The sequence below is a fragment of the Trichechus manatus genome, unplaced genomic scaffold (genome assembly GCF_000243295.1).
Source record: "Trichechus manatus latirostris isolate Lorelei unplaced genomic scaffold, TriManLat1.0 scaffold00001, whole genome shotgun sequence".
NCBI classification, from domain to species: domain Eukaryota; kingdom Metazoa; phylum Chordata; class Mammalia; order Sirenia; family Trichechidae; genus Trichechus; species Trichechus manatus.
Window position 1 is genome coordinate 6,248,074 of NW_004443937.1, and position 26,310 is coordinate 6,274,383.

At 39.9% G+C, this 26,310-nt stretch overlaps 1 protein-coding gene across 2 annotated transcripts in view; it reads left to right on the top strand.

Moving 5' to 3' along the window:
- Positions 1-23,127: 23,127 nt before the first annotated feature.
- The window catches only part of GRM7 (glutamate metabotropic receptor 7), a 1,123,177-nt gene continuing 1,119,994 nt past the window's right edge, over positions 23,128-26,310 (top strand). For both annotated transcript variants that reach the window (XM_004368286.1, XM_004368287.1), the window contains exon 1: positions 23,128-23,915. In XM_004368286.1, the coding sequence (XP_004368343.1) occupies positions 23,397-23,915 (519 nt within the window). In that variant the 5' untranslated portion in view covers positions 23,128-23,396. The remainder of the gene's footprint in view (positions 23,916-26,310) is intronic.

Below are 26,310 nucleotides of genomic sequence, written 5' to 3' on the forward strand. Positions count from 1 at the left end.
AATTGGTCCCAACCCACCTGGAGCAAAGGAGAATGAAGAACACCAAAGACATAAGGAAAATATTAGCCCAAGAGACCAAAGGGCCACATAAACCAGAGACTCCATCAGCCTGAGCCCAGATGAACTAGCTGGTACCTGGCTACCCACCAATGACTGCCCTGACAGGGGAACACAACAGAGAGTCCCCGACCAAGCAGGAGAAGAGTGGGGTGCAGAACTCAAATTCTAGTAAACAGACCAGACTTAATGGTCTGACTGAGATTGGAGGGACCCCAGAAGACACGGTCCCCAGACTCTGTTAGCCCAAGACTAAAACCAGTCCCGAAGCCAACTCTTCAAACAAAGGATTAGACTTGACTGTAAGACATAAAATGAAACTCTTGAAGTGTGCTTCTTAGCTCAAGTAGATACGTGAGTCTAAATGGTCAGCTCCTGTCCGGAGGCTAGATGAGAAGGCAGAAAAGGACAGGAGCTGGTTGAATGGACACGAGAAATCCAGTGTGGAAAGGAGGAGTGTGCTGTCACAGTATGAGAATTGCAACTAGGGTCACATAGCAATGTGTGTATAAAGTTTTGTATGAGAAACTAACTTGAACTGTAAACTTCCATTTAAAGCACAGTTAAAAAAAAAAAGTATACACAAAAAGGACATTTGGGGTAAACGCTAGGAAATATATAATAGCGACAACAAAAAGAAAAGAATTGTCACAGATTTTACATTTTCCCCCAATCTTTTAATTTTTGTTTTTCTACACATAATTCAAGAGGTTTTTATTTTTTGTTTTTTGTAGCTTACTTTTATTAAAGGAGCCCTGGTGGTGCTGTGGTTAAAGCGGTCGGCTGCTAATCAAAAGGTTGGTAGTTGGAACTACTAGCTGCTCCATGGAAAAAGATGCAATAAGGATGTATAAATGGGGATAGCAAACAGTCATCATATTCTATATATTAAAATCCATCAAGCACAAAAATTAAAAGTATAGGGCTTCAGCTATTATAGAGAGAGGGCCCCATTTCACTTATTTTTATGCTGGCTTTTCTTCCAATATTTTATTTATATTTTGCTGCATAATGTATAACAAATTTCAAAGACATAAAAACAACTGGATAAAAGTTTGAGCCCTCATCACTAATTATCAGTGAACATCAGTTACTGATTTTTTTTTTAATGTTCTTCACGCCATTGTGAGGGGAAATAAATTTAAATCACTCTCATCTCCTGAGTCTTGTAATTCACATATGTGGCTGGGAAACACTGTGATAGTTTGCAGCATAATGGCATTGAATGCTTTTGCAGATGGTTTTTCTCATGCTGTCTGCCCCATTCCTAACCTCTCTATTCACTCTGATAGAGTAAGTAGATGCCATTATTTGGCCTCCTGCATTTCTGATCAACATTAGACCAATATTATTTTCTCTCTGGTTTCCGTTTATCTTTTCTAAATTTATGACAAACAGAAAATGAAATAATTAGTTAATGGTTGACTTACTCTAAATATTTTTCCTTTAAAAAGACTGTCTTCTAAGTCTTTGAAATCAATACCAAATCTATTGTAAGTTTCAAAAGTATGAAAAGAGGTTAGCATTATGCATTTCTTTAGTGATTCCTTTATCAATGAATTTATGAGGTTTCCAGGTCAGTTTCCAAGCTTCTTTGAGTTTCAGTTAAGATTTGGTGGAAGACTTTTTTTTTAAACTAATGAATAAAGAATATAAGATTTTAAATAGAAATATAAATGACTTTCTTTAGGATTGTCTTTCTGCTTATCCCTAACATGTTATATTCATCTTAATAAAATTACTAGCCCAATGCCTGACACATATTTGGCACTCAAAAAGAGTTTATTAAATGAATGCATTTGCGCTATAATAACATAACTGCTTAAATGTAAGTCTTCTCTTGTTTTAAGAGCTTTTTATTTTCCATTCTTAAAAGAAAGATAATAGATAATATTAGAAAAAGAAAAGTAATAGTAATAGGGATCATAAAAATTATCTTGTCCAGCTTCTACAATTTTTAGATGAAACTGATAGCCGAAGAAATTAAGTGATTTGACCTGGCAAATTAAAACCTGAAGCTTTTAGATGTATTACTAACTCATCTAGTTTATTTGCTTCAAAGGTTTAAATCAATCAACATGTATTAAATATGCATAATAATTAAAGCAGTATAATAAGTATTGAGCTTAGGAAAAAAAAAAAAAGGCAATAAGATAGAAAATCCTTAACCACAAAGAGTTCATGAACTCTGGACTGGTAGTATTTGGGAACCATTGAAATTTGATTCTCAGGCTCAGGTCTGGAATCAGGTCTGGAGATAATGATTTGAGAGTCAATATCATCCAGTTGTTATCACTGAAGGCACTATAGTGAACTGAGATTACACAAGAGAAAAGAGTAAAACAAAAGAAATAATAGAGCTAAGAATGGCATCCTGGTGGGAACTTATGAGGTTGCAAAGGACACAAAGGAAAAAAAAAGAAAGAAAGCAGACACATGATCTCTTGAAAATCAAGTGACACAAGAGATTCAAGCATTGAGTGATTGGTAGTTTCATATACGTTATAGAAAACCCAATTATGATGAGGACATGAAAGACATCCTTGAAATCAGAAATTCAGAATCATTGGAGATTCTTCAAAAGTGCTTTTGCTTCTAAGGGAGTAGCATATTGAGAGACCACAATGCAGTTTGCAAAAGATTTTGAAAAGAAGAAGAAAAGAAAAGAAAGGTAAAAATCAAAGGCCAACCTCTCCCAGAGTATGTTCTGCTAGTTTCACAGGTGTTAAGAGCAATTACTTAAAACATACAAAGGAGAAAATCAGGACAGAATTCCATGGAGAAATGTCTTGGGTAAACAATTAAAAAGTTATCTTTGCTTCAGGAGTTCTCAGAAAATTTATGTGGCAAATGGGCATGGAAAATATCCACAGGAAGTATATTTGGTCACCTACTTTCTGAAAAATAAAACCCAAAAAACAGGTTTTGTGATTAATATGATTAATATTCTACAATACTCACTTTGGAAATTTTGTTTTGGAATGAAAAGAAAAAGTCAAGATATTTGACACCACAGAAAGAAAGGGAAGGGAAGGATAAGAAAGAGTGGGACTCTGATAGTTTGAAAGAAAATCTTGTTTGAGTTGGGTAGGAATCCCAGGAGAAGTTTGGTCAGATTTGAAAGCAAAGGTATTGAAACTTCAATACTTCTAGAGGTTCAGTGTAAATAAAGCACTTCTAAAGTCAAGTGTATACTCAAATACTGCCAGAGCCACACCATCAGAGTTTCTATTCATTTTCATTTCACTCACAAAGACATCAAGGAAGGATGCAACAAAGGGAAAACCACGCAGAAATTCTTAAAACAACTATAATTGGCAAGGCAGATTAAGAGAAGTGAAAGCATGAAGGAAAAAAAAAAAAAAACAACTGAGTAAGTACATTCTCTGGTTATTTTCTGGCATTGCAGAATTTTATTTGCAGATTTTGATGTAAACGTTTTTAGTGGAATCCACTGGTTAACAAGGAAATTTTTGTTTTCTAAAAAAAATTTTGTTTCATGTTTTTAAAACCCAGAAAGATGTTTCTGTTTACCAGACATATTTTTTCCTAGAACAGGTGAATGCTATTGGAATGATCTTCCATTACTTGTCCCCATCTCTGGAACATGGTTTGCTGTGTGGCTTGGCATTTTACAGTTGCCCCTTTCAGGCAATTCTTGAACAAGCCATCATCTCACATAATCTGATTTGATAGAAGCATAATAGTACCCTCACCTAAGTATTACGTGCACTAGATTGGCACTGTGTCTGAGATTGTAGGTCTTAAAATACTTCCCAAAGAGTTGCCCAAGAGTCCTCTGTGTGTATATCTCAGAGAGGTTACTACATCGTGGAGGATAGATTTGAATGATTATTTTACTAGGTCAAATTTTCATCCTTGATAGACAGCAAATTGTTATAAAAATGGGACCTGGGAGGAAAACATTTTAATTTAATCATCAATCATTGGACCTGGAAAGGAAAACAGAGGTCATTGAATTCAGTGATTAGCAAAGCCGAGTTTAGAAGAAGGAGATTAGCTGAATCATTAGGGTTCCTGGCTCCTTCTAACTTCAACCAGAGCATTCCTGAGGGTTTATTTTATATTTTGGTCTTTGTTAGATGAAAGGCATCTTTAAAAACACCAGTTTAATCTGAATATTTAATACTAGACAGGAAAAAAATACTTTCTAAAGATTAAGTGGTTTTCTCAAGTCGTAACTCTAGTAAAAGACTTAATTGTAACTAAAACCATGGTTTTTGAGTTCCAGTACACTCTGTTTTCTAGTTCACTTTTGTATTCAATTGAAGACATAAGAACCCAGTTAGAATGGGCCATGGTAGCTTAAAAAAAAAAAAGAAAAAGGAAGATGTTGTGATGAGGACTGAGATTATCATTGATTATCTCCACCTATTGAATTTTTCTGTCATATAATTGTCTCTCCAAATTTTCAAGTGTATTGTAGATATTTAATAAAATGATGTTGTTGTTAGGTGCTGCTGAATTGATTCTGACTCATAGCAACCCTACGTACAACAGAACGAAACACTTCCCTGTCCTGTGCCATCCTCGCAATCCTTGTGATGCTTGAGCAATAAAATGATAAAGAATCTAAATAACAAAATAAAATATGGTCTAGAATGCATGGGTTTATTAATCTAGATCAGGGTTTCTCAGCCTCAGCATTATTGAGATTTGGGACTGTGTAATTTTGTTGTTGTTGGAGGAGGCTGCACTCTGCGTCGTAGAAGGTTTAGCAGCTTCCTCCCACTATATGCTAGTAGAAGATTCCCAGTCCTCTGGTCGAGGACTCTAGACTCTAGATCAGAACTGAGAGACTCAAGTGATAACCTACTGTATGTAATTTATTGTATATGGGAATTTGTTCCAAGGTTTCAAGCACTACAAAGATATTTTAGCAATTCTAAGGAAAACAACAGGGACTATAAGAAGTGAGGCAGGTGTGGGAGTCAAGGCTTAATGTAAAGAGATGAAGTGGGCTGCATGTGAGTTGAATATATGCCTGGTGGGTGTGCTGAGTCAACAAAAATTTGGTGCTTGTAATTTGAGAGAATTAAGTTACCTCTAAGTTCTTTATGTGGTGCTATAAGTGTTGGGGACAAAAAGTTATAGACTTGTCTTTGATTTCTGGGTAAGGCATTCAGTCTCTAGAGTAGAGCATGGTGATGGTGATGGTAGGGTTCTTTTAAGCTTGCTACTTTGATGGCCATATGTATTTTATAGTGAAAGATGGAAAATGTCATGAAGAAAAGTTTGTCTTACAGAATGGTTTACAGCATTATATATAACTTCTGCTTTGAACCTTTTCCTTTACTAACTAAAAATAACACGATCTGTAAATCAGCTTCCCATGGAATAATAAAAGAGAGTTATTTGTTGGTTTACTTGTGTCTTAGTTATTTCATGCTGCTATAACAGAAACACCACAAGTGGATGTCTTTAACAAAGAGAAATTTATTCTTTCACAGACTAGGAGGCTAGAAGTCTGAATTCAGGGTGCTGTCTCCAGGGGAAGGCTTTCTCTCTCTGTCAGATCTAGGGGAAGGTTCTTGTCATCAGTCTTCCCCTGGGTCTGGGAGTTTCTCAATGCAGGGACCCTGGGTCCAAAGGATGCACTCTGCTCCTGGCTCTTCTTTCTTGGTGATATAAGGTCCCTCTGCTCTGCTTGCTTCTCTTTTTTATATCTCAAAAGAGATTGACTCAATATACAACCTAATCCTACAGATTTCATCCTGCCTCATTAACATCACTGCCTCACTAACATCATAGAGGTTAGGATTTACAACACATAGGATAGTCACATCAGATCACAAAATGGAGGACAGCCACACAATACTGGGAATCATGGCCTAGCCAAGTTGACACACATTTTGGGGGGACACAATTCAACCCATAATAACTTGTTTGTTTTTACTTTGTATTTAATGAGCACCTGTCATTTCCATTGTGGGATTACTCCTCCATCACCTTGATAGTTCTGGTGAGATCATCAACCACAGTGGCTGATCACTTTTTAGTGGCACTGGTACTTGGTTTTGCAAAATCAGATTACCTATTTTTATGAGGTTTGCTCTATGGACATTGGCAAAGAGATCTGTATTACTTTAGGATGTTTTCCTTTAAGGATTCCATAGGTGGCTAAGACTACAATTGTCTTACCTTCCAGTGCAGAGAGCCTGGCCACAGCAGGAGAGAAAGCAGCCAACAAGCAAAGAGATGTAAAGACAAGCTGATTCAGGAAGACAGCCCCATGGCTTCATTAAACACCTGGATCCAGCTGTATCTGAAGCTAGGTTTCCCCTTTGGACTTCCAGCAACATGAGTCAACAAAACTACCTTTTTTGTTTCAGCTGGTTTTTATTAGGTTTCTATCACTTGCACTTGAAAGAAGTCTGCTGTGTACAGTGAATATTCCCACTGGGCAAATGTGGGCAAGGTACTGCAAGTGCAAAGAAGTAACAAAGTGACAGATACAGAGATAATAGACCAACAGTTAGAATAATAAGGGGTAGAAGGCCCCTTGAACCTTAATGCAGGAATGATAGTGTGTAAGTTATCGTGCAAGTCTGTTCCTCAAGGACAAGCAAAGCATCAGAGAAAGATGACCTCATAGCAGATTGAAATAGGAGACGATAATGCAGGAGGCAAATGTCCAGAACTAAACCAAAGACTCTGCCCTTTTATTCACCTACCGTTTGCAAATCCTAATGAAGAATTGGTTGTTCACCCCACCTGCGTAAGAACTGTGCAATTTATTTAACCAAGGTTTATAAAACCTCAACCAAGGAGTGGTGGAGATTCTGACTTGATAAAGACTAAGTTTCTGAACTTAACAGGATTCCAGTCTAGTGAGGAGAGAAACAATTCAAAATAAATAGTGCACGGTGTGAAAGCTATTGCAATGTAGTCAAGCACAAGATGGAATGAGAAATTTACTTTATTATGTCTTCTTCAGTTTCAAGTGCCAGAAAAACCAATTTAAGCTAGCTTAAGGAAGAAAAAAAACTCACATAGAGGGTGAATCAGGCACAGCTGGACCCATGAGTTCAAACCATGGCATCCGGACTCTGTCTCCCTCTGCACGTCTTAGTTTTGCTTATTTCTAAGTTGGTTTCATCTTCAGGTGTCTCTCTAGATTGTGGCGGAGAAGATCATGGGACGCTCTCGGTTAACATCCTTAGGGCTCAGCTCTCGGTTAACATCCTTAGGGCTCATGAGCCCAAGGATAAGAGTTCCCTCTCTCTCCAAAATGACTCTCATTGACTCTGCTTTAGTCTTAAACCCATTGCTGTATCAATTGCTGTATCTAGGAGTATGGGTTTCAGCCTTATCCATGTGTCACATCTGCAACTGGGTGCTGGGGCCATGAAATTGACAGATGCGCCAGGATCATGGGAAAGAGGATGGGTACTCAACATCATACGCTGCTGCTGCTGTTATTGTTATACTTCTCTTCAACATCATTTTTGTAAATGTTCTTTGGTCTCCTAACACATCCTGGGTGAGATCCTGGAGTTGTTAGTTGATATCTGAGTTAAGTGTTAAAGAATAAGTAAGAATTATTTATGTGACCAATTTTTGATTAGGAGGGAAATCAAGAGGCCACGTTAATGTAAAGGATTCTGTGTGATTACGTGGGCGTGTTTCGGCAAAATTCACTTAGGTCTATATACGCATAAATATCATATACCATTTCTTGAGTATTTATTATGTGCCAGGCACTGTACTTAGTAAGCACTTTAATTTGATTATCTTATTTAACACTGTCAAACTTTATCAGATAAATACCACAATCCTTCCCAGACTGCAGATAATGATCAGTGAGATTAGATAATCTGTCCAACTAGCAAGTAGCAGAAATTGGATTAAAACACAGCAAGTGTGAGTTCAGAGCCTGAGTAGTTAATACTACTTTATACTTAGGGTGACCATCCTTTACAGGTTACTGTATATCTCTTGTCCTGATATAATTACTAATAGCCTCCTTAGGCTCCTCTTGGCTGTGACAGTTTCTTAGACTTTCCTTGTTTTTAATGATCTTAATAGGTTTGAGGAGGTATTTTGTAGGATGTCTCTCAACTGAGATTTGTCTGATGTTTTTCTCATTATTAGACTGTGGTTCTGTGTTCTTTGGAGGAAGACCACAGAGGTAAACTGCCATTCTCATCATATCATATTAAGGGTGTAGACTATCAACATGAATTTATCCCTGTTGATGTTAAACTTTGATCACCTGGCTGAGGTAGTGTTTGTCAGTTTTCTCCACTGTAAAGTTACTTTTTCCGAAATGGTTCTTAGTTAATTTTTTTGAAGTGTAGTTTATATGAAGTAAAATGCACATATTTTATGTTTACAAATCAATTGCTTTTGACAGCTATATTTACTCCGTAACCACCGCCTTAATCAAGATATAGAACATTTCTATCACCTTACTGATGTTGTTTTAACTTCTCTAAATTCAACCTTTTGATTTCATGAAGTCCCTAAAGAATCCTTTAAGTTATAATTCAGTCAGAAATACCCCAACTATAGCAGACACAGCACGCAATTTTGAGTTGCTCTGGAAATAAATGACCTGCTTGTTAACAATATTGGATTCTACAGGGCTACTTTATACTCTTTGGCTGTTTCTCCATTTACCTTTCCTGACTAGAATAACTAGGAATCATAGCTTTACCATTCCATGAATGTGAAACCTTGAGCCACGTGTAGAAACATGAGCATGAACAAAAGTTTTAACTCTACCCTCAGAAAAGGAGATTAAAAAAAAAAAAAAAAATCACAAATAAGCAGCTTCCTTCAGAACTGCTGAGTGCGTGACAAGATGTGAAGAAGCCTGACATGACTTTGGCAAATCTGGCACAGAGCAGGCTATTTTGGGTGAAATCATGGGATAAACTTCTGAAGAGCCAGGGTGTGAAACAAGAGAATCAAATGCTATTTTATATTCTAAGATGTCTAAGAAAAGAGTAGATCTGAAGTTGGAGCAAGACAGGTATGGTCTCAACTTCTGAAGGAAGACTTTATCAGTGTTGGAAACAGAGTTATCTAAAACCTTTTAACAGTGACCCCTTGAAAATGTTACTTAAAGCACCAACCACTGCCAGATTTATGGAGAAATAATGCATTTTACAAGAAGCAGTACAAACATAAGTGTAAAAGTTTATGAAGCGAGATTATGCAGGTTCATATTTTATCAATAATTATCAGAACCATGGCATTTATTTAGCATTGGAAGAAATGTCAGAACTCAGAGACAAAAATCTCTTCGGTTTACTGATGAGAAAAATATATGAGAAGAATGAAATAATTTTCTCAGATCACAGACCCTTTTTTAATCTTTTATATCAACTTTATCCAGAAATAGTTTACATAAAAATGTACCTGTGTCAAGTATACAGATTGATGACTTTATAAATATATAAACATATATATATATTATATATATATGTAATAAAAACCACCATGATCAAAATATAGAATATTTACATCACAGTGAAAAGTCTTTTATGCCTCTTTTTACTCAGTCCACCCCCTATCCTCACTTCAGGTTGATCTGCTTTCCATCACTATAGATTAATTTTGACTTTTCTAGAATTTCATGTTAAAGGAGTTATAAGGTACATGCTCGTTTTTGTCTGTCTTTTTTTACTCAGTATAATGTTTTTGAGATTTATCCATATTGTGTGTATCAGTAATTTGTTTCTTTTTGTAACTGAATAGTATTCCTTTGTATGGATATACCATCATGCATTTATCCTGTTGATAGACATTTGGGTTGTTTCCATTTTAGGGCTATTTTGAATAAAGCTGCTGTAAACATTCATAGAGAAATCTCTTGTGGACATAGATTTTTATTTTGTGGAGTTGGAAATGTTGGTTTTCTTGGTAAGTGTATGTTTAATTTTACACGAAACTGACAAAAATTTTCCCAAGTGGATACATCTAGCAGTTTACGAGGATACCAGTTCCTCCACATTCTTGCCAACATTTGAAATGTTCAGTCGTTTTAACTTTAACCATTCTAATAGGTGTGTAGTATCTCATGGTGGTTTTAATTTGCTTATCCCTGCTAACTACTGGTCTTGAACATCTTTTCATGTGCTTATTTGACATCTGTGTATCATTTTGGTGTGTATATGTGTGTAAATATAGGTGTGTGTGTATACACATATATACATACATACACACACACACACATATACACTCTTATTTATGTTCTAGATACAAGTCATTTATCAAGTATATGTTTTGTGAAAATTTCCCCATTTCTATTACCTTTCTTTCTATTTTCTGAAAGAGTCTCTCTCTGTAAGATTGACATTACTTTTTCCATAAACATTTGATCAGATTCACTAGGGTAACCATCTGGACCTAGAATTTTCTTTACGGGAATGGTCTTTTTAGATATTTTATTTTGTTTTTTAATAGTTTTATTGAAGTATGTTTTACATATCATAAACTTCACCCATTTCAAGTGTATAATTCAGTATGTTTCAGTAACTTTTCCAAGTGGTGCAACCATCACCAAAAATCTGTTTTAGAACATTTTCCTCCTCCTAATAAGCTCTCTCATGTCCATTTAAATCCCCATTGCTACTACCAGCCCCAGGCAACACTTGTTGTTGCTAGGTGCCGTTGAGTCAGTTCCGATTCATAGAGACCCCATGTACAGAACAAAACACTGCCTGATCCTGCATCATCCTCATAATCATTATGTCTAATCCCATTGTTGCAGCCACTGTTGTCAATCCATTTTGTTGAGGGTCTTCCTCTTCTTCGCAGGCAACACTAAGAAGGTTTTTAATCATCAAGTAAATTTATTTAAGAAACATAAACCTTTCAATATGTTCTATTTCTTTTTGAGTCAGTTAGGTAAGTTGTGTCTTTCAATGGATTTGTCAATTTATTTAGTAGTCAATTTTTGTTGACATACAATTATTCATAACATTTCCTCATTATCCTTTAAATGAGTCTAGATCTGGAGTAATGCTCCCTCTTTTCATCTTGGTCATTTTTTTCTTCTTAATGTGTTCAGCTAGATGTTTTCAGTTTTACTGATGTTTTCAAGGAATAGCTTTTGGTATTATTGTGATTGTTTCAAATAATAAACTGTACTGCTTTGGAGCCCTGGTAGTGCAGCGGTTAAGAGCTACGGCAAGCTACGGCTGCTAGCCAGAAGGTCAGCAGTTGGAATCCACCAGCTGCTCCTTGGAAACCCTAGGGGGCAGTTCTACTCTGTGCTATAGGGTCGCTAAGAGTTGGGGAAGTTCTGCTCTGTCCTATAGGGTTGCTAAGAGTCAGAATCAACTTGATGGCAATGGTTATTACTTTAGAATTACTACTAACTTTAGACAGGTAAAATATAACATTCTACATATTTAACACACACACACACAGACACCTATCTTACTGCTACATTTCTCATCATGAGCTAAACATAGTAAGTTATGTTTTTAAAGACAACTTAAAAATTCCTCTGTTAAACTCAATACTTAAGTTTTACTTCCTACTCACCTGTTCACTTAAGGCCATTGTAATTTGGAACTTGGTACTATATCTTCAAAGTCTGGTGTCACATCAAGAGCTAATGTTCGGTCGACAGTCCTCCATGCCGTGCAGTCCTAAACAGTAATCTAAAACTCAGTAGCTAGTTTTATTTGGAAACCCTGGTGGTGTAGTGGTTAAGAGCTATGGCTGCTAACCAAAAGGTTGGCAGTTCGAATCCACCAAGCCCTCTGTGGAAACTCTATGGGGCACTTCTACTCTGTCCTACAGGATCACTGTGAGTTGAAATCAACTTGACGGCAACAGGTTGGTTGGTTTAATTTTATTTTAATTACCTGCTTATCTTTAAGCAGTAATGATCTAAAATAGGACTTTCAATTTTGATGGCAACCCTACTTAAACTATCTTAAGCAAAAACGGGAATATATTCGGTGGCAAAATGGAATGTTCCAAAGCAGTATAACATCAGGCATTGTTGGATCCATAGTCTTCTTGTTATGGTTCTACCTCTCTTCACACATTCGATTTGCTTCTCTGTACAAGTTTATTTTATTCTCAAACAGGCTTTCTACATGTGGTAGAAAGAAAACTGCTGGATGTCCCAGATCTCTATCCTTTTCTTTTTTTTGATAGTGATAAAATATATTCAGCAAAAATGTGCCATTTTATCCATTTTTAAATGTACAATTAATGTGATTAATTATATTAACAATGTGCAGTTATCACCACTATTCATTTCCAAAGTGATGGTGGATCTTGAATGCCAGGGCAAAGATTTCATTTTTGTTTTTTGTTTTGAAGTTAACATTAGGTTTATTATTTGCATATGTGGTGAAAATATACACAAGAGAAAAACATTCACCAATTGAACAGATTCTATATGTATAATTTAGTGACTAATTACATTCTTCATGTTGTATAACCATTATTGCTATCCTTTTGCAAATTAGTCCACCATCATTAACATAAACTGACTGCCCCCTAAGAAAAACTCTCCCTTCCCTTTTCCTCCCACCCCTAGTAACCACTAATACTGTTTGGTCTCTATGTATTTGCTTATTCCATATAAGTAAGATCATACACTATTTGTTTTTTTGCAACTGATTTATTTTGCTCAGCATGATGTTTTCAAGGTTCTGGCATGTTGTTGCATGCATCAGAACTTCATTTCTTTTTATGGCTGTGTAATATTCCATTGCATGTATATACCACATTTTATTTATCCATTCGTCTGTTGATAGACATTTTGGTTGTTTCCACATTTTGGCTATTGTAAAAAGTGCTGCAGTGAACATTGGTGTACAGGCTTCTGTTTGTGTTCTGCCCTTCGCTTCCTCTGGATATATACTGAGGATTGGTACTGCTGGGTCATATGATAGTTCTATGTTCAACTTTTTGAGTGATCTGCCAAACTTTTTTCCTCAGTGGCTGTACCATTTTACATTCCTACCAGCAATGGCGAGGGTTCAGTTCCAGTTTCTCCACAACCTGGCCAATACCTGTTGTTTTTCACTTTTGATCATAACCATTCACACGGGGATGAGGCGATATTGAATTGTGGTTTTGATTTGACTCTCCCTAATGGCTAATGATGTTGAGCATCTTTTCATGTGCTTGTTGGCCATTTGAATATCATCTTTGGTAAAGTGTCCAAGTTCTTTGTCCAATTTTTGATTGGGTTATTTGTCTTTTTGTTGTTAAGTTGTAGAAGTTTTTTAAAATATGTATATATTTTAGATATTAGACCCTTATTGAGTATATGGTTCCCAAATATTTTATCCCAATCTATAGGTTGTCTCTTCACTTTTTTGATAAAGTCCTTTGATGAACAAGAGTATTTTTAGGAGATCCCAGTTACCTATTTTGTCTTTTGCTGCTTGTGGTTTTGCTGTCACATCTGATAATCCATCATTAAAAACTAGGTCCCGCAAGCACACCCCTGTATTTTTTTCTAAGGATTTTATGGTTTTAGTTTTCACATATAGGCCTTGATCCATTTTGAATTGGTTTTTGTGTATGGTATGAAGTATAGATGCTGATTCATTCTTCTATATGTGGAAATACAATTTTCCCAGAAGCATTTATTGAAGAGCATTTATTCCTTCCCCATTGACTGAACTTAGCATGCTTTTAAAAAAATCAGTTCACTATAGATGCATGGATTTGTTTCTGGATTCTCAATTTTACTCCATTGGTTTATATGTCAAGTATTATACTAGTGTCAGGTTGTTTTAATTACTGTGGCTTTATAGTATATTTTGAAATCAGGAAGTGTGAGTCCTCCTACTTTATTTTACTTCTTCAAGATTGCTTTAGATATTCAAGATACGTTACTTTTCCATGTAAATTTGAGGACTAGCTTTTCAATTTTTGCAAAGAAGGCTGTTGGAATTTTGATGTGAATTACACTGAATTTATAGATTGCTCTGGATAATATCGACATCTTAACTATACTAAGCCTTCCAATCCATGAACACAGAATGTCCTTCGATTTATTTAGGCCTTTTAAAATTTCTTTTAGTAATGTTTTATAGTTTTCTGTGTACAAGACTTTTACCTTTCTGGTTAAATTTATTCTTAGGTACTTTATTATTTTAGATGCTATTGTAAATGGTAATGTTTCCTTAATTTCCTTTTCAACTTGCTCATTGCTGAACGTATAAAAGCCTGACTGATTTTTTGCATGTTGACTTTGTACCTTGCCACTTTGCAGAATTCATTTAGTAGTTCTAATAGCTTTCTTGTGGAATCTCTGGGGTTTTCTATGTATAGAATAATGTCATCTGTGAAAAGGGATAGTTTTACTTCCTCCTGCCTGATTTGGAAACTTATTTATTTTCCCTAGTTTAATTGCTCTGGCTAGAACTTTCAGTACGATTTCAATAGCAGTGGTGAGAGTATGCATCCCTGTCTTGTTTCTCATCTTATTAGAAGGCTCTCAGTCTTTCTTCATTGAGTATGATGTTAGCTGTGGGTTTTTCATAAATGTCCTTTATTATATTGAGGAATTTCCCTTCTGTTCCTATTTTGCTGAGTGTTTTTATCAGGAAGCTGTGTTAAATTTTGTTGACTGCCTTTTCTGCATCAATTGAGATGATCATCTGGTTCTTTTCCTTTATTCTGTTAATACGGTGTACAGGCAGTCCCCAGGTTACAAACAAGATCCGTTCCTAAGTCTGCCTTTAAGTTGAATTTATAGGTAAGTCAGAATAGGTACATATGGTTCTTATTTAGGGTCAGTCTAATGTTTCTGTTAGTATATATTTTACCTTTCTATGCATATAAAACACTTAAGAAACACTTCATGAGCTTTACAAAGTAGTGTATGCGTTCTTTATCATGAACCATTGTATTTACTCAATTTTTTAATATAATAGGCTTTATGGCACTCCGTTCTTAAGTATGAGTTGTCCATAAATTGGACATTCTTAACCCAGGGACTTACTGTATTACACTGATATTCTGTGTTGAACTACCCTTGCAATCTCAGGATAATTTTCACTTGCTCATGAAGTATAATCCTTTTAATATGCTGTTGGATTCATTTTGCTAGTATTTTGGTGAGGAATTTTTGCATATATATTCATAAGGATTATTAGTCTGCAATTTTCTTTCTCATGGTATTTTTATCTGGCTTTGGCATCAGGATTGATTTTAACTCTTCATTAAATATTTGGTAGAATTTACCAGTGAAGCCATCCGATCCTGGAATGTCCTTTATTGGGGGGTCTTTGATTAGTGATTAATCTTTTTACCTGTTACACATCAGTTGAGATTTTCTATTTCTTCTTGAGTCAATTCACATAATTTGTGTGTTTCTGGGAATTTGTCCATTTCATGTAGATTATCTAATTTGTTGGCCTGCAATTTTTCATAGTATCCTCTTACAATCCATTTAATTTATGATTGGTAGTAATGTCCCCACATTCATTTCTGATTTTAATTAGTTGTGTCTTCTCTTTTTCCTTGTCAGTGTATTGAAACCTTTTCAATTTTATTGATCTTTTCAAAGAGCCAACTGTTGGTTGGTTTCATTGATTACCTCTGTTGCTTTTCTGTTCTCTATTTTGGGTCTACCCTTTATTATTTCCTTCCTTCAGCTAGATTTGGGCTTCTTTTGATCTTTTTTGTAATTCCTCATGGTGTAAAATTAGGTTATTGATTTGAGATTTTTCTTTTTCCTCCTCAGACATGATAATTTCAATTGTCTCATTTTCAAGTTCACTAATTCTTTCTTCTGCCTGCTCAAATCCACTGTTAAGCCCCTCCAGTGAATTTTCAACTGCAGTTATTGCATTTTTTAACTTTTTTCTTTTTTTTGGTTAATTTTCAAAATTTCTCTTTATTGATATTCTCATTTTGTTCATGCACTATTTATCTGATTTCCTTTAGTTATTTGTGTTTTCCTTTAGTTCTCTGAGTGTATTTAAAACAGTTGTTTTAAAGTCTTTGTCTAGTAAATTCACTATCTGGGCTTCCTAAGGGATGGTTTCTGGCACTTTATTTTGTTCTTTTGAATGGACTGTCCTTTCCTATTTCTTTGTATGTCTTATACTTTTTTATAGTAAACTAGGAATTTCAATATTATAATGTGGTAACTCTGGAAATGAGATTCTTCTTGAGGGATGTGGCTTTTTTAAAAAATTGTTGAAGGCTGTATTTGTTTGTTTATTTGCTTCCCCTGATTATTTTTGCAAAGACTGCCTTCCTCATCTGTGGGTAGCTGATGTATCTGTCCCTTATCTTCTGTTTAGCTAGTGTATTGACAGGGATTTCCTTGAATGCCAAGGGAGAAACAACAACAATAACCTACAAAAACAACATAGTACCTCTGCTAATCTTTGCAGATTGGCTCTGTGCTGGGGCATTTCTTTAACACTTAGCCAGGCTTGACCTGAGCTTAGGGATCAGCCCAAAATGAAAGTGTAGGGTCTTCTCAGGTATTTTCTGAGCATTTGTCTTGTCCTCGGTATGCATGTTGTTTTTCTAAATTCCTATGCATGTGTGTGGTGCCTTGGTAGTACAGTGGTTGAGACTCAGGCTGCTAACCAAAAGGTCAGCGGTTCAAATCCACCAGCCGCTCGTTGGAAACCCTATGGGGCAGTTCTACTCTGTCCTATAGCGTCACTCTGTCCTATAGCGTCACTATGAGTCAGAACTGACTCAGTGGCACCTAACAACAACATGTATGTGTGCTTTTGAATGCCCAGATTTCCAAAGAAACTCTTCTCCTGAGTTCTCCTCTCATTCCTTAGGCATGTATTATATGCCTCAATTGCACTCTTTAGCCTTAAATTGCTATAGGTGGTTACAGTTCTTGAGCAGTGCCTGCTGCTTTTCTGGCCTGCTTGACTTCTGAAACAGGCCAAACAGGAATGAACACATTATATTAACTATTAAGGCAGCCACCAGACAGATTAGAACAGACTCACACAGTTATTTGCATATAAGGTCTACCCTGGTCCCTCTGGAGCCAGTGTTTAGGATTCCTTTCTGCAAATCTGGACTGCCACAGCTTTAAGATGATGCCCAGTTAAGGAGAGGATGAGACACAGGTGCTTAGAAAACCAAAGCTTTCCTACCTTTTTGAAGTTGCCTTTTTCTTGATTCATCCTTTGCTTATTAGATGCTGTAAACTTTGACTGTTTTCTAGAATTCTGACAAAGTTGATTCTGTCATTTCCGCTTGTGCTTTGGGGTTTCTGTGTGTGTATATGTATGTGTGTGTGTGGGGGGGGGGGCAGGAACATGAAGCTGCTATGCCACCATCTTGTGGATATCACTTTCCCTGATTGTCTTCATATCTCAGTAGGTAGGAGGAATAGATCTGCTTACTCTAAGTATCAATATGTCAAATCTTAGCTCCTTTCCCTGTCCTCAAAGTCATCAGCCTCATCAGGGGAAAAGAGAATTCAAAGTTTTCAACCCCAGTGGGATGCCCATACCTGAGGTTGGGTAGGTGTGGCATTAGGATCGTCAGTTCCATCTCAAGTCATGGTGGGGGTGAGAGGGTTTCTTTCTCAAAGGAAAGGCTGATGCTGTTACCAAAAGAAGAGTAAGGAAAATCCACTACCAACATAGGGTGCACTGCGGGAACATTGAACAAATTGTAGGGGTAGGGTGGGGTGCAGTGATAGAAGTATTTCTTAGGTCTTTTCTAGAAATTTTTAAAGAGGGAACAGTTTTTGCCCGTTTAGTCAAAGCCATTTTGTTCTCAGATTCACAGCTCTAAATGGGTTTTTTTTTTTTTTTTTAATGCAGTATTAAAGCATGATGAATAGGGGAGATTTGTTGTGCCTGGGGAAGTAGTTTTTGTAGAATTATTTTCTCGAAAGTTGTTTCTTTATGCTTCTCCCCAAATGGGTGGGATAAATAGGTCCTCCTTATGTACTGAGAAGAGAAACAATAACATTACTGAGACTTGGGAAGAAAGAAAACTGGAGAGTGAGGCCTCCTTTGGTGCTGCAGCCAGATTGTCCATGTGGCTTTCCTAGTCACTGCATACAAACTGGTCAACAAGATCTGAGAGGTATAGCAAGTAAGGTCTTTGTAAATTGAGGGCATTTATCACAGGAAGAGTTCGCATGGGACCTGGAGGCTATATGTAAGATATGGAAGCTTCAGGGCAAAATAATAAGTAAGGAAACCTAAATAAGCAACTAATGGTGATAAGTTTATTAAAAACATATATTTACCTTTTTGGGCCTCCATTTCTCTCATATGTAAAGCAAGAATGACAATAATAATATGTATCATGTGTGGTTATATTGAGGAATAATTATATTTCTGTATACTGTGCCTAGTATTTAATAAGTACTTGAAAAATGCTAGCTCTTATAAATATTATTAATATAAAATATTCACTATCAATATAAACATATTCATAATATGTTCATTAATAATAATATAAATACTTTTATAACATAATGAGCATGCATTTGGCCACAAGTAACAGAAAACTCCAACTATCATAAGTAACAAGCAGATTTCTTGAATTATATAATTGGAGATCAAAAGGTGGAACACTGAAGTTAGTTTTTATCTAGTGGTACACAGTACCTCTCTGTGTTGGCTTTGCCTTTAGGCAGAAAGTGAAAGGGCCATAATAATTCTGGTTCTCATATGCACACATAATGAGAGAGCAGGCCCAAGTTCAAGAGTTGGTTTCAGAAACCCCCATTAAACCTTTCCCTGTGTGTTACTAGTTTCAATCCCTAAGTGGACTACTGGAACATAGGATTCCCAGTAGGGACGAATTCTAACCAATCCTTCACAGGCTCTGTGGGGTGAATATACTTGTACAAAATCAGGGTTTCTTAACAATATGGGGATCAGGAAATAGATGCTGGCTAAGTGACAAAAAATATCTAAGAAAGTGAGTATAAGAGGGAAGTGTAATAGGTAGAAGGGAATGTCCTCTCTCCCCTACCCCAAGGAAAAGTGACTCCCACTCAGTAAAGCAATGCAAATATAAGATTGCACTAAACACAAAATAATAGTTATATATGAAAGAGCTACATGAAGGGTGGAAGAGTAGCCAGATACATTAGTTGCACTAGCAGCAGTTAAGGTGGACAGATTTTCAAATCACAAATTGCAGAAGATGATAGGCAAGGGAAAAACAAAGAAAATAAATAAAACTTATTTTCATAAGAGGATGAAATGTAAAAATTTGGAAATGGATAAGGGTGACGGTTGAACAACATGATGAACATAATGCCACTGAGCTCTACATGCAAGAAATGTTGAAATGGCAAATGTTTTGTTGTATCTATATATTTACCACAATAAAAAAAGAAGAAGCTATAGAAGAAAGCAAAATGCTAAGAACATGACTTAGGACTAACACGTTAACTTTAGTTAGACGTTTTTATTAACCCCTGTGTGAGGACAGATTAGTGGCTAAACGGAACCAAGCCTGTGAACAAATTTTATAAATGTGATCTTTGCGACTAAAAACTATATTCTACTCCGATTAAATCTGACACTAGAATAATGACCCAGTTTTGGGTGAACCGCTCTTACACAATTTTTTGTTCAAATAATCTCAAAAAACAAAACAAACACTGTTACCTTTAAGTGCCAGATCCAGTGCACTGTGGCTAAACGATGAATCAGATACCATGTATACTGGGATGTCTGTTGATTTCACATGCTCAGTACCACTTTCCAGTTCTTCTGGTAACAAAACCACTTTCCATGTGGTTCACGTGGTGTTAGTCCCTGACTAGAAAAATAGGCTTATGTCCCCAACCTTCACAAATCAGTCTAAAGCAATGGCCAAGGTGATTGGTTCAGGAATGAACATATGTCTCAAGAAGGACCAATCAAAGCCTTCCTTGAGATTTGATCAAACGCTGTAAGGTTAGACTAATCTTATGCAATTAAGAAAATAATAAAGTTATTCCAAAATCTACTGATTGTCCTTTAAGTGCTAGAAACTGTGTACAGTGACTAAGAGGACAGCAATTAATCTGCTATCATTTCTGCCCTTAAGGAGCTTGCACTTTAAATTTCAGTCACTATCAAATAAAGGCAGTGCAGAATGGGGAAACCAGTTCTGATTCATTCAACACATGAATGCTTCTTAGGCACAAAACACCATTCTAAGGATTGTCTGGGATAAAAAGATAAATAATACCCAGCCCTTACCCTCAAGAATCTTACAACTTGGTAAGGGAAATAAGGCACGCACACAGATGACTGCAATAAAAGGAAGATAATGATCGCTGCCAGATGTTTGGGGAAAAGGAGCAGAGCGAAGACAGAATAAGGCAGCATTCAACAGTCAGCCAGGAAATACTTACTGAGGAATCATAGGCTGTGATGCACCCGTAAGCAAAGTGAAAGCAGAAGAGCAGGGCATGTACCAAGACATGGACACAGGCGAAAAACCAAGTGACATTCCTTGTTACCCAGCTCTCCAAATACTTTGTGTCACCAAGTCCCCAATAAATAGCCTCACATTAAAAACTAAGTAAGGATATAGTCTCCGTCAAATAGTATGAGGTACTGATGCCTAAATACCAAGATTGTGGTACTTACGTTACCAGGTATGCCTTTCGATTGCTTTATTTGCTTCTTTTTTCCCCTTCCAAAGTAGCTGATGCTGTCTTAACAGCATATCTATTTCAGCTATTCCACCCTTCTTGATCTGGCATATTAGAACAGGTGAATGAGATGAGGGTCCTTTTAGCTTTAAATAACAGAAAATACATAATTAAAAGAAGTCTAGAGGCAATCCTTCAGGCATGCCTGGATTCAGGAGCTCAAAGGTTTTAATAAGTCAGCCAGGTCTCCCCAGTTCCCCCTTTCCTCTGTCTTATGTATCTTATTCTAGAATTCAGACATCTCAGTGCTTACTTCTTCATGTGGAAACCCCTGGCACATCTACAAGTATATATCCTCACAGCTCCAAGACTGGCAGAAAGGAGTGGGGGAGGTCATGGGGTAGTTTTCCAAGTGTGCACCTGAGTAATAGGGCATCGCATCTAAGGGTAATATTCACAGTGTACATAAGGTTAGATTTATATATTGGTTATAACACTGTTTTCTAGTGGATGGCAGTAAAATGTTTTGTTCTCACAAAATCAAAATGGCATTCTTCCAAAAGATCACGAAGTGTTCTGAGGAAGGGAATCCTTTTTCTAACTCATTCATTTTTATCTGGTGAATCTGAACAGGTGAAATAGGAGAGGATCTATGTGATAGTGGAAGCCCTGTACTTCTACCTTGGTTGCTCCAGCAGAAGTCCCAGGATCAGCTCTGAATAGCTCTGACTGGACTGTATTCCCACCCTTGAACTAATTACTGCTCACTGACCATTATAGCCCAGCCTGGATTACATGGGGGTGGGCCAGCTCTTGTCAAGCCATAATATTGAAAGGTGGAGGAGGTTCATATCCAAAAAGAAATTGATGGACTGTTCCCAGAAGGAAGAGGAGCAAGGAAAAAAAAAAAAATGCCCTCTATACAAGGAAACATTTGTAATATGCTTTGGATATCCAAAAACCGGGTCTCCTATATGTAAAGCAACAAGAGGATATTGGTATAAAAAGAGCACCATGGCCAAAGGGACATGGCCTATTTTCACAGAGGATTGGAGAGTTAAAAGATAGCTTGGAGATCATCCAATTCAATCTCATCATTTTACAGATGGGGAAACTAAAGCCCAGACAGGGCAACGGAAGTGCCAAGAACACACAGGTAGTTGCAGGCAGAAACAATCAGCTCCCTGTCTCCTGATTTTCGGGGGTCTTTTTTACTTTAGTACATTAACAACAACAACAGCAAAAAGTACATTTTGGTGCCTGGTTTTCTCTCCACCCCCAAATATGTATAATTTGCTTTTGCTGCATTTTAACAGCAAGCCCCAGCAAAAGTCTCAGTTTAACCTCCTTGAGTCCACTCCCATCCCCAAGGACAGAAACATTAACTTCCTTTATATAGGAACTAAGGCCACTTGTTGCCTTAATGGGCCAAGACTGGGGCTGGCAGGAGGAGGCACCTTTTTTAAAAACAGCAGCTTATTTGCACTTGCGAGCTGCTCAGGCCACGTGACTCAGCCCCCAGCTCCGGAGCCCAGAGATAGAAAGTCATTCTGAATCAATGCGAAGAATTCTTCACGTCCCTCTTTCTTCCTCCTACCGTCACCTCTTTCCAGGTGTTTTCTACCTTCAAAAACCTGTCACCAGCTTAGAAGTACCTTTGGAAATGGGTAGGAGGGAGCCTTACACCTGTCAGCGCCAGGGAAGAAAGTGCGCTCTGCAGAGTTCTCCGTTGTTCTCTTTCTTGCGAGGAAAAGAAAGGGGCGTGGGAGGGGGGGAGTCGGAAGTTTCCCCGCAGGGGACCACGATTTGGGGACCACCTGGCTCTGGCACCAGTAGCCCCTGAATACCAAGGATACTCGCCCATTCCTAGCGTTTTCGTGTTGGTTTCTGCTTCCCCACAGCCTATCCCAGAGCCTCGCCCTAGAGAAGCCTCTGGGTAAAGGTTCTTTAAGTCGAGAATCAGGCTCTTGGGTTTTTCTTAGTAAAAACTGGCACAGGCGGAGCGGGAGTACAGGCTGGAGTCTCTCCGAGCCCCTCCTACCCTGACTTCTCTGCCGCGCGACTCCTTCACGTTCACCCGGAGCTAAGAGCCGGGGCTCCGGACCTCCGGGTGGGAGCAGTCAGACATCTAAGCCTCATCCCGAGGATGAGAGCACCCGTGCCCAGAACGCGGGTGTGGGTGCAGGCGGGCAAGAAGCTTCCACAGTGAATTGGGGGCAATAGCTCAGCTCTCGCCTGAGATGCGCAATCCCTAGATTCCCAGGAGACCTCGAAACTCCGATTCTGAGCCACCCCCAACTCCTAGCCAGCCGCCCACCCATGCCCCCCCCTTACCTCAGCACGCAGCCCCTCCCTGCGTGATGATGCAAACCAGAGGGGGAGGGCGGGCGCTGGGAAGGGTGGGGAGAGAAGGAGAGCCAGAGAGGGAGGGAGGAGGGAGTGGGAGGAGAAGGAAAGGGAGCCGAACGACCATTTAAAGCGATAGCAATCCCTGCCCTCTCCCCAGTGTTGGGCTGTAGCAGAGCGCGAACGGCCAGCCGGGGAGCGCGAGCGCGGCGCGCCGGCCGGCAAACCCAAGAGCGCACGGCGTCCCAGGCTGGCAGGCGCCGCGGGACCCCACCACTCTCTCCAGCTGCCCCTCCCCGGGCGCCCCTGCCCTCGGTGCCTGCAGGAGCCTCTGGGCTTCCCCGGAGGAGCTCACCCCGAGGGGCCCAGACCTTGGCGAGCCCGCCGCCGTCCCCTCCAGCGCTGCCGCCGCCACCGCAGCAGCCTGAGCAGCATGGTCCAGCTGGGGAAGCTGCTCCGCGTCCTGACTTTGATGAAGTTCCCCTGCTACGTGCTGGAGGTGCTCCTGTGCGCGCTGGCGGCGGCGGCGCGCGGTCAGGAGATGTACGCCCCGCACTCGATTCGGATCGAGGGGGATGTCACCCTTGGGGGGCTGTTCCCCGTGCACGCCAAGGGTCCCAGCGGAGTGCCCTGCGGCGACATCAAGAGGGAAAACGGGATCCACAGACTGGAAGCGATGCTTTACGCCTTGGACCAGATCAACAGCGATCCCAACCTGCTGCCCAACGTGACGCTAGGCGCGCGGATCCTGGACACTTGTTCTAGGGACACTTACGCGCTCGAGCAGTCGCTCACTTTCGTCCAAGCGCTCATTCAAAAGGACACCTCCGACGTGCGCTGCACTAACGGCGAGCCCCCGGTCTTCGTCAAGCCTGAGAAAGTAGTTGGAGTGATTGGGGCTTCGGGGAGTTCGGTCTCCATCATGGTAGCCAACATCCTGAGGCTTTTCCAGGTAGGGGGGCGCTCCCTCCCGGGCGGAGCGCGCTGTAGTTCCTGCGCTGTTAACCCTAAAAGCTGGCTTGGACTCCCGGGGTGCTGGTCAGCTTTCGCGCATTTTCACCCCGGAGAGCCTGCCGAATCTCTCCCACCCCGCCCGACGAGGTACCTTCCTTGTTTGGTTCATATCCCTTCCATCTCTCCCCTTTTCGCGCTCCACTCCGTCCGACTTGGCATCTTGGATTTATGGCCCCATTTACAAGAAGCAATCTGCGAAAAACAAGGCGATGATTTAAATGGGTTTGCATTAGAGTAAAATATTGTCCGAAAACACGCTTGTAAAGGTGCCGGGCCTCCTGTGAAAGTCGGTTAGGCGCATGGAATATGAAAGATGAGAGGACGCCTCGAAACTGGGTATTTCACCAACTCCCCAGCTTCCCACCCTAAAGCGGCCCGGCAAGCGTGGCTCTTCGGGAAAATTTCGAGACGAGCTTTAGGAGGCACTTTTTAAACCGAGGGCTAGCTCTTAACCTAGGTCTGGATGTTCACTGGCGTTTTCCTGACGTTGGATTTCCCGACCTGTAGCCGGTCTTGGCGAGGGTGTGGGGCGGGAGGCGCGGGGACCCTCCCCAGGTGGGGAGAAGCCACCCGCAGACGGGACCCCCGGTTGCTTTGCTCTGAGCAGGTTTGCACCTTCTAAATTGCATTTGGCACTCCGGCCACTGGCAGGAGCTGGGCGCTCAGCTTTCTACTCCCTCCACTTCAGACCTCAGCCCAGGGATGAGCTCATAAAACTGCAAAACCAAATCGCTTTCGCTGCCTCCTCCCTCCGCCCACTACCTCCCAAACGCAGACCCCAATTCACTCCTCAGCTCCGGGGACGTTTCCCGGAGCGAGGCAGGACGGCGCCTGGAGAGGGGCAATAGGATGCGCTGAGCAGGGCCCTCCTAGGTCCTCCAGCTCTGGGTGGGAAGGCGATGGCGAAAAAGCGAGGAAGGCGGATCCGGGGCAGCTGAGCGGTGGGGTTCTACCGCAGTGCTCCCTCGGCGCCCGCTCCCGCAGCCTGTGCTCAGTGGCTCTGTGATGCATTGGGTTTAAATGGATGGCTTTTGGGTTAGGAAATTGAGTTTCAGGGTCTGCTAGTACGACTGTGGATTCCCTTCTCTGTTACCCGGTGTTTCTGAGTGTCTCTCTAGCTGCTTCCCTGCTCTGCTGCTCTGTTTTTCCTTTATTCCCCCCCCCCCTTTCAGTCTCTGTTTCCCTTCTTCCTCTGTACCCCCACCCCCAAGTTCTCGGTTCATCTCTGTTCTTGAGATGAACCTTTCCTAATGCATGGCTGGCTCTCACCCTGCCTGGTGATACCCAGACCCAGTTAATCCCCTCCTAGATGTGGGGGCTAATTCTGGCTTCCTTATGCTTCCTTCCCCCATATCTAAAGAACTGGCTCCCTCTCAAGTGCTTTCCCTCATGGTGTTGGGTTTGGGGAGGGGAGGTCCCTTCTTCCACTCAAGCTGTCATCACCTCAGCTCCCAAGAGTGTGAAGTTTGTGTTTGCACCAGAAGGAGGGGTGCCTGTCCAAGGCTGGAACCTGGCATGGCCCCTCTGTTACTCTGAGCATCCCTAACCCCTCCTGAGTGTGCTCTCATGGAGATCCCTAGATGTTTGCAAACCCCAAAGTGCTCTGGGGGCAGCAGCCTTCCCTTTGACTTGCTGGTTTTGTGGAAGAGCCTGGGCTTCTTTAAGCAAAACCCAGGAACAAGAGCATTTCCTTCAGCTCTGAGCTTAAAGCTAGACAACTTGAGGGAGCAGTACAGGAGAGGACAGGGTCAGAGACATTACCTGAGAACCACTGAGAGAGATTCACAGCATTTTCCTGGAGTCCTTGGGGACTGAGGGATGTTTTGTATTTAGCATTTTAAAATTATTTTGCTGCCTGTTTATCTTTTCCCTCAGAGATGGGCAGTGCCGCAGCTGGGCCTGTTTGTAGGAAAAGAGTGAGCAGTTAAAGTCGAAGAAGGGATTGCCGACTAGGCTAAAGGACTGTGCTGATTGAGAAAGATTCCAGAGGGAGCTGATTTCCTTCTCTGATGTGTGAACCTGAGGCACTTATGAGGGAAAAACCTTCTGCCTTACACTTAGTTCCTCCATCCTCTGGGCTGGGAAGGAAAGGAACAGAATGCCAGTGTTAGCAGTGTGGGTTGGGACCAAAACCATTCAGAGACAACACTGTCATTTTCTTCTAATTTGCAAATTGCAGCTATTCATGTTGGATTGAACAGCTGAGGGAAAAAGAGCCCCCAGTTTTCACCTGCATTTCTTGAGAAGAGGCTGGGAGTAGGAGGAAGACAGCAACTTGTAGCTCATGCTGCAAGCTGTATAGAACTGTCATTGATGTGGACATCTGGTTAACC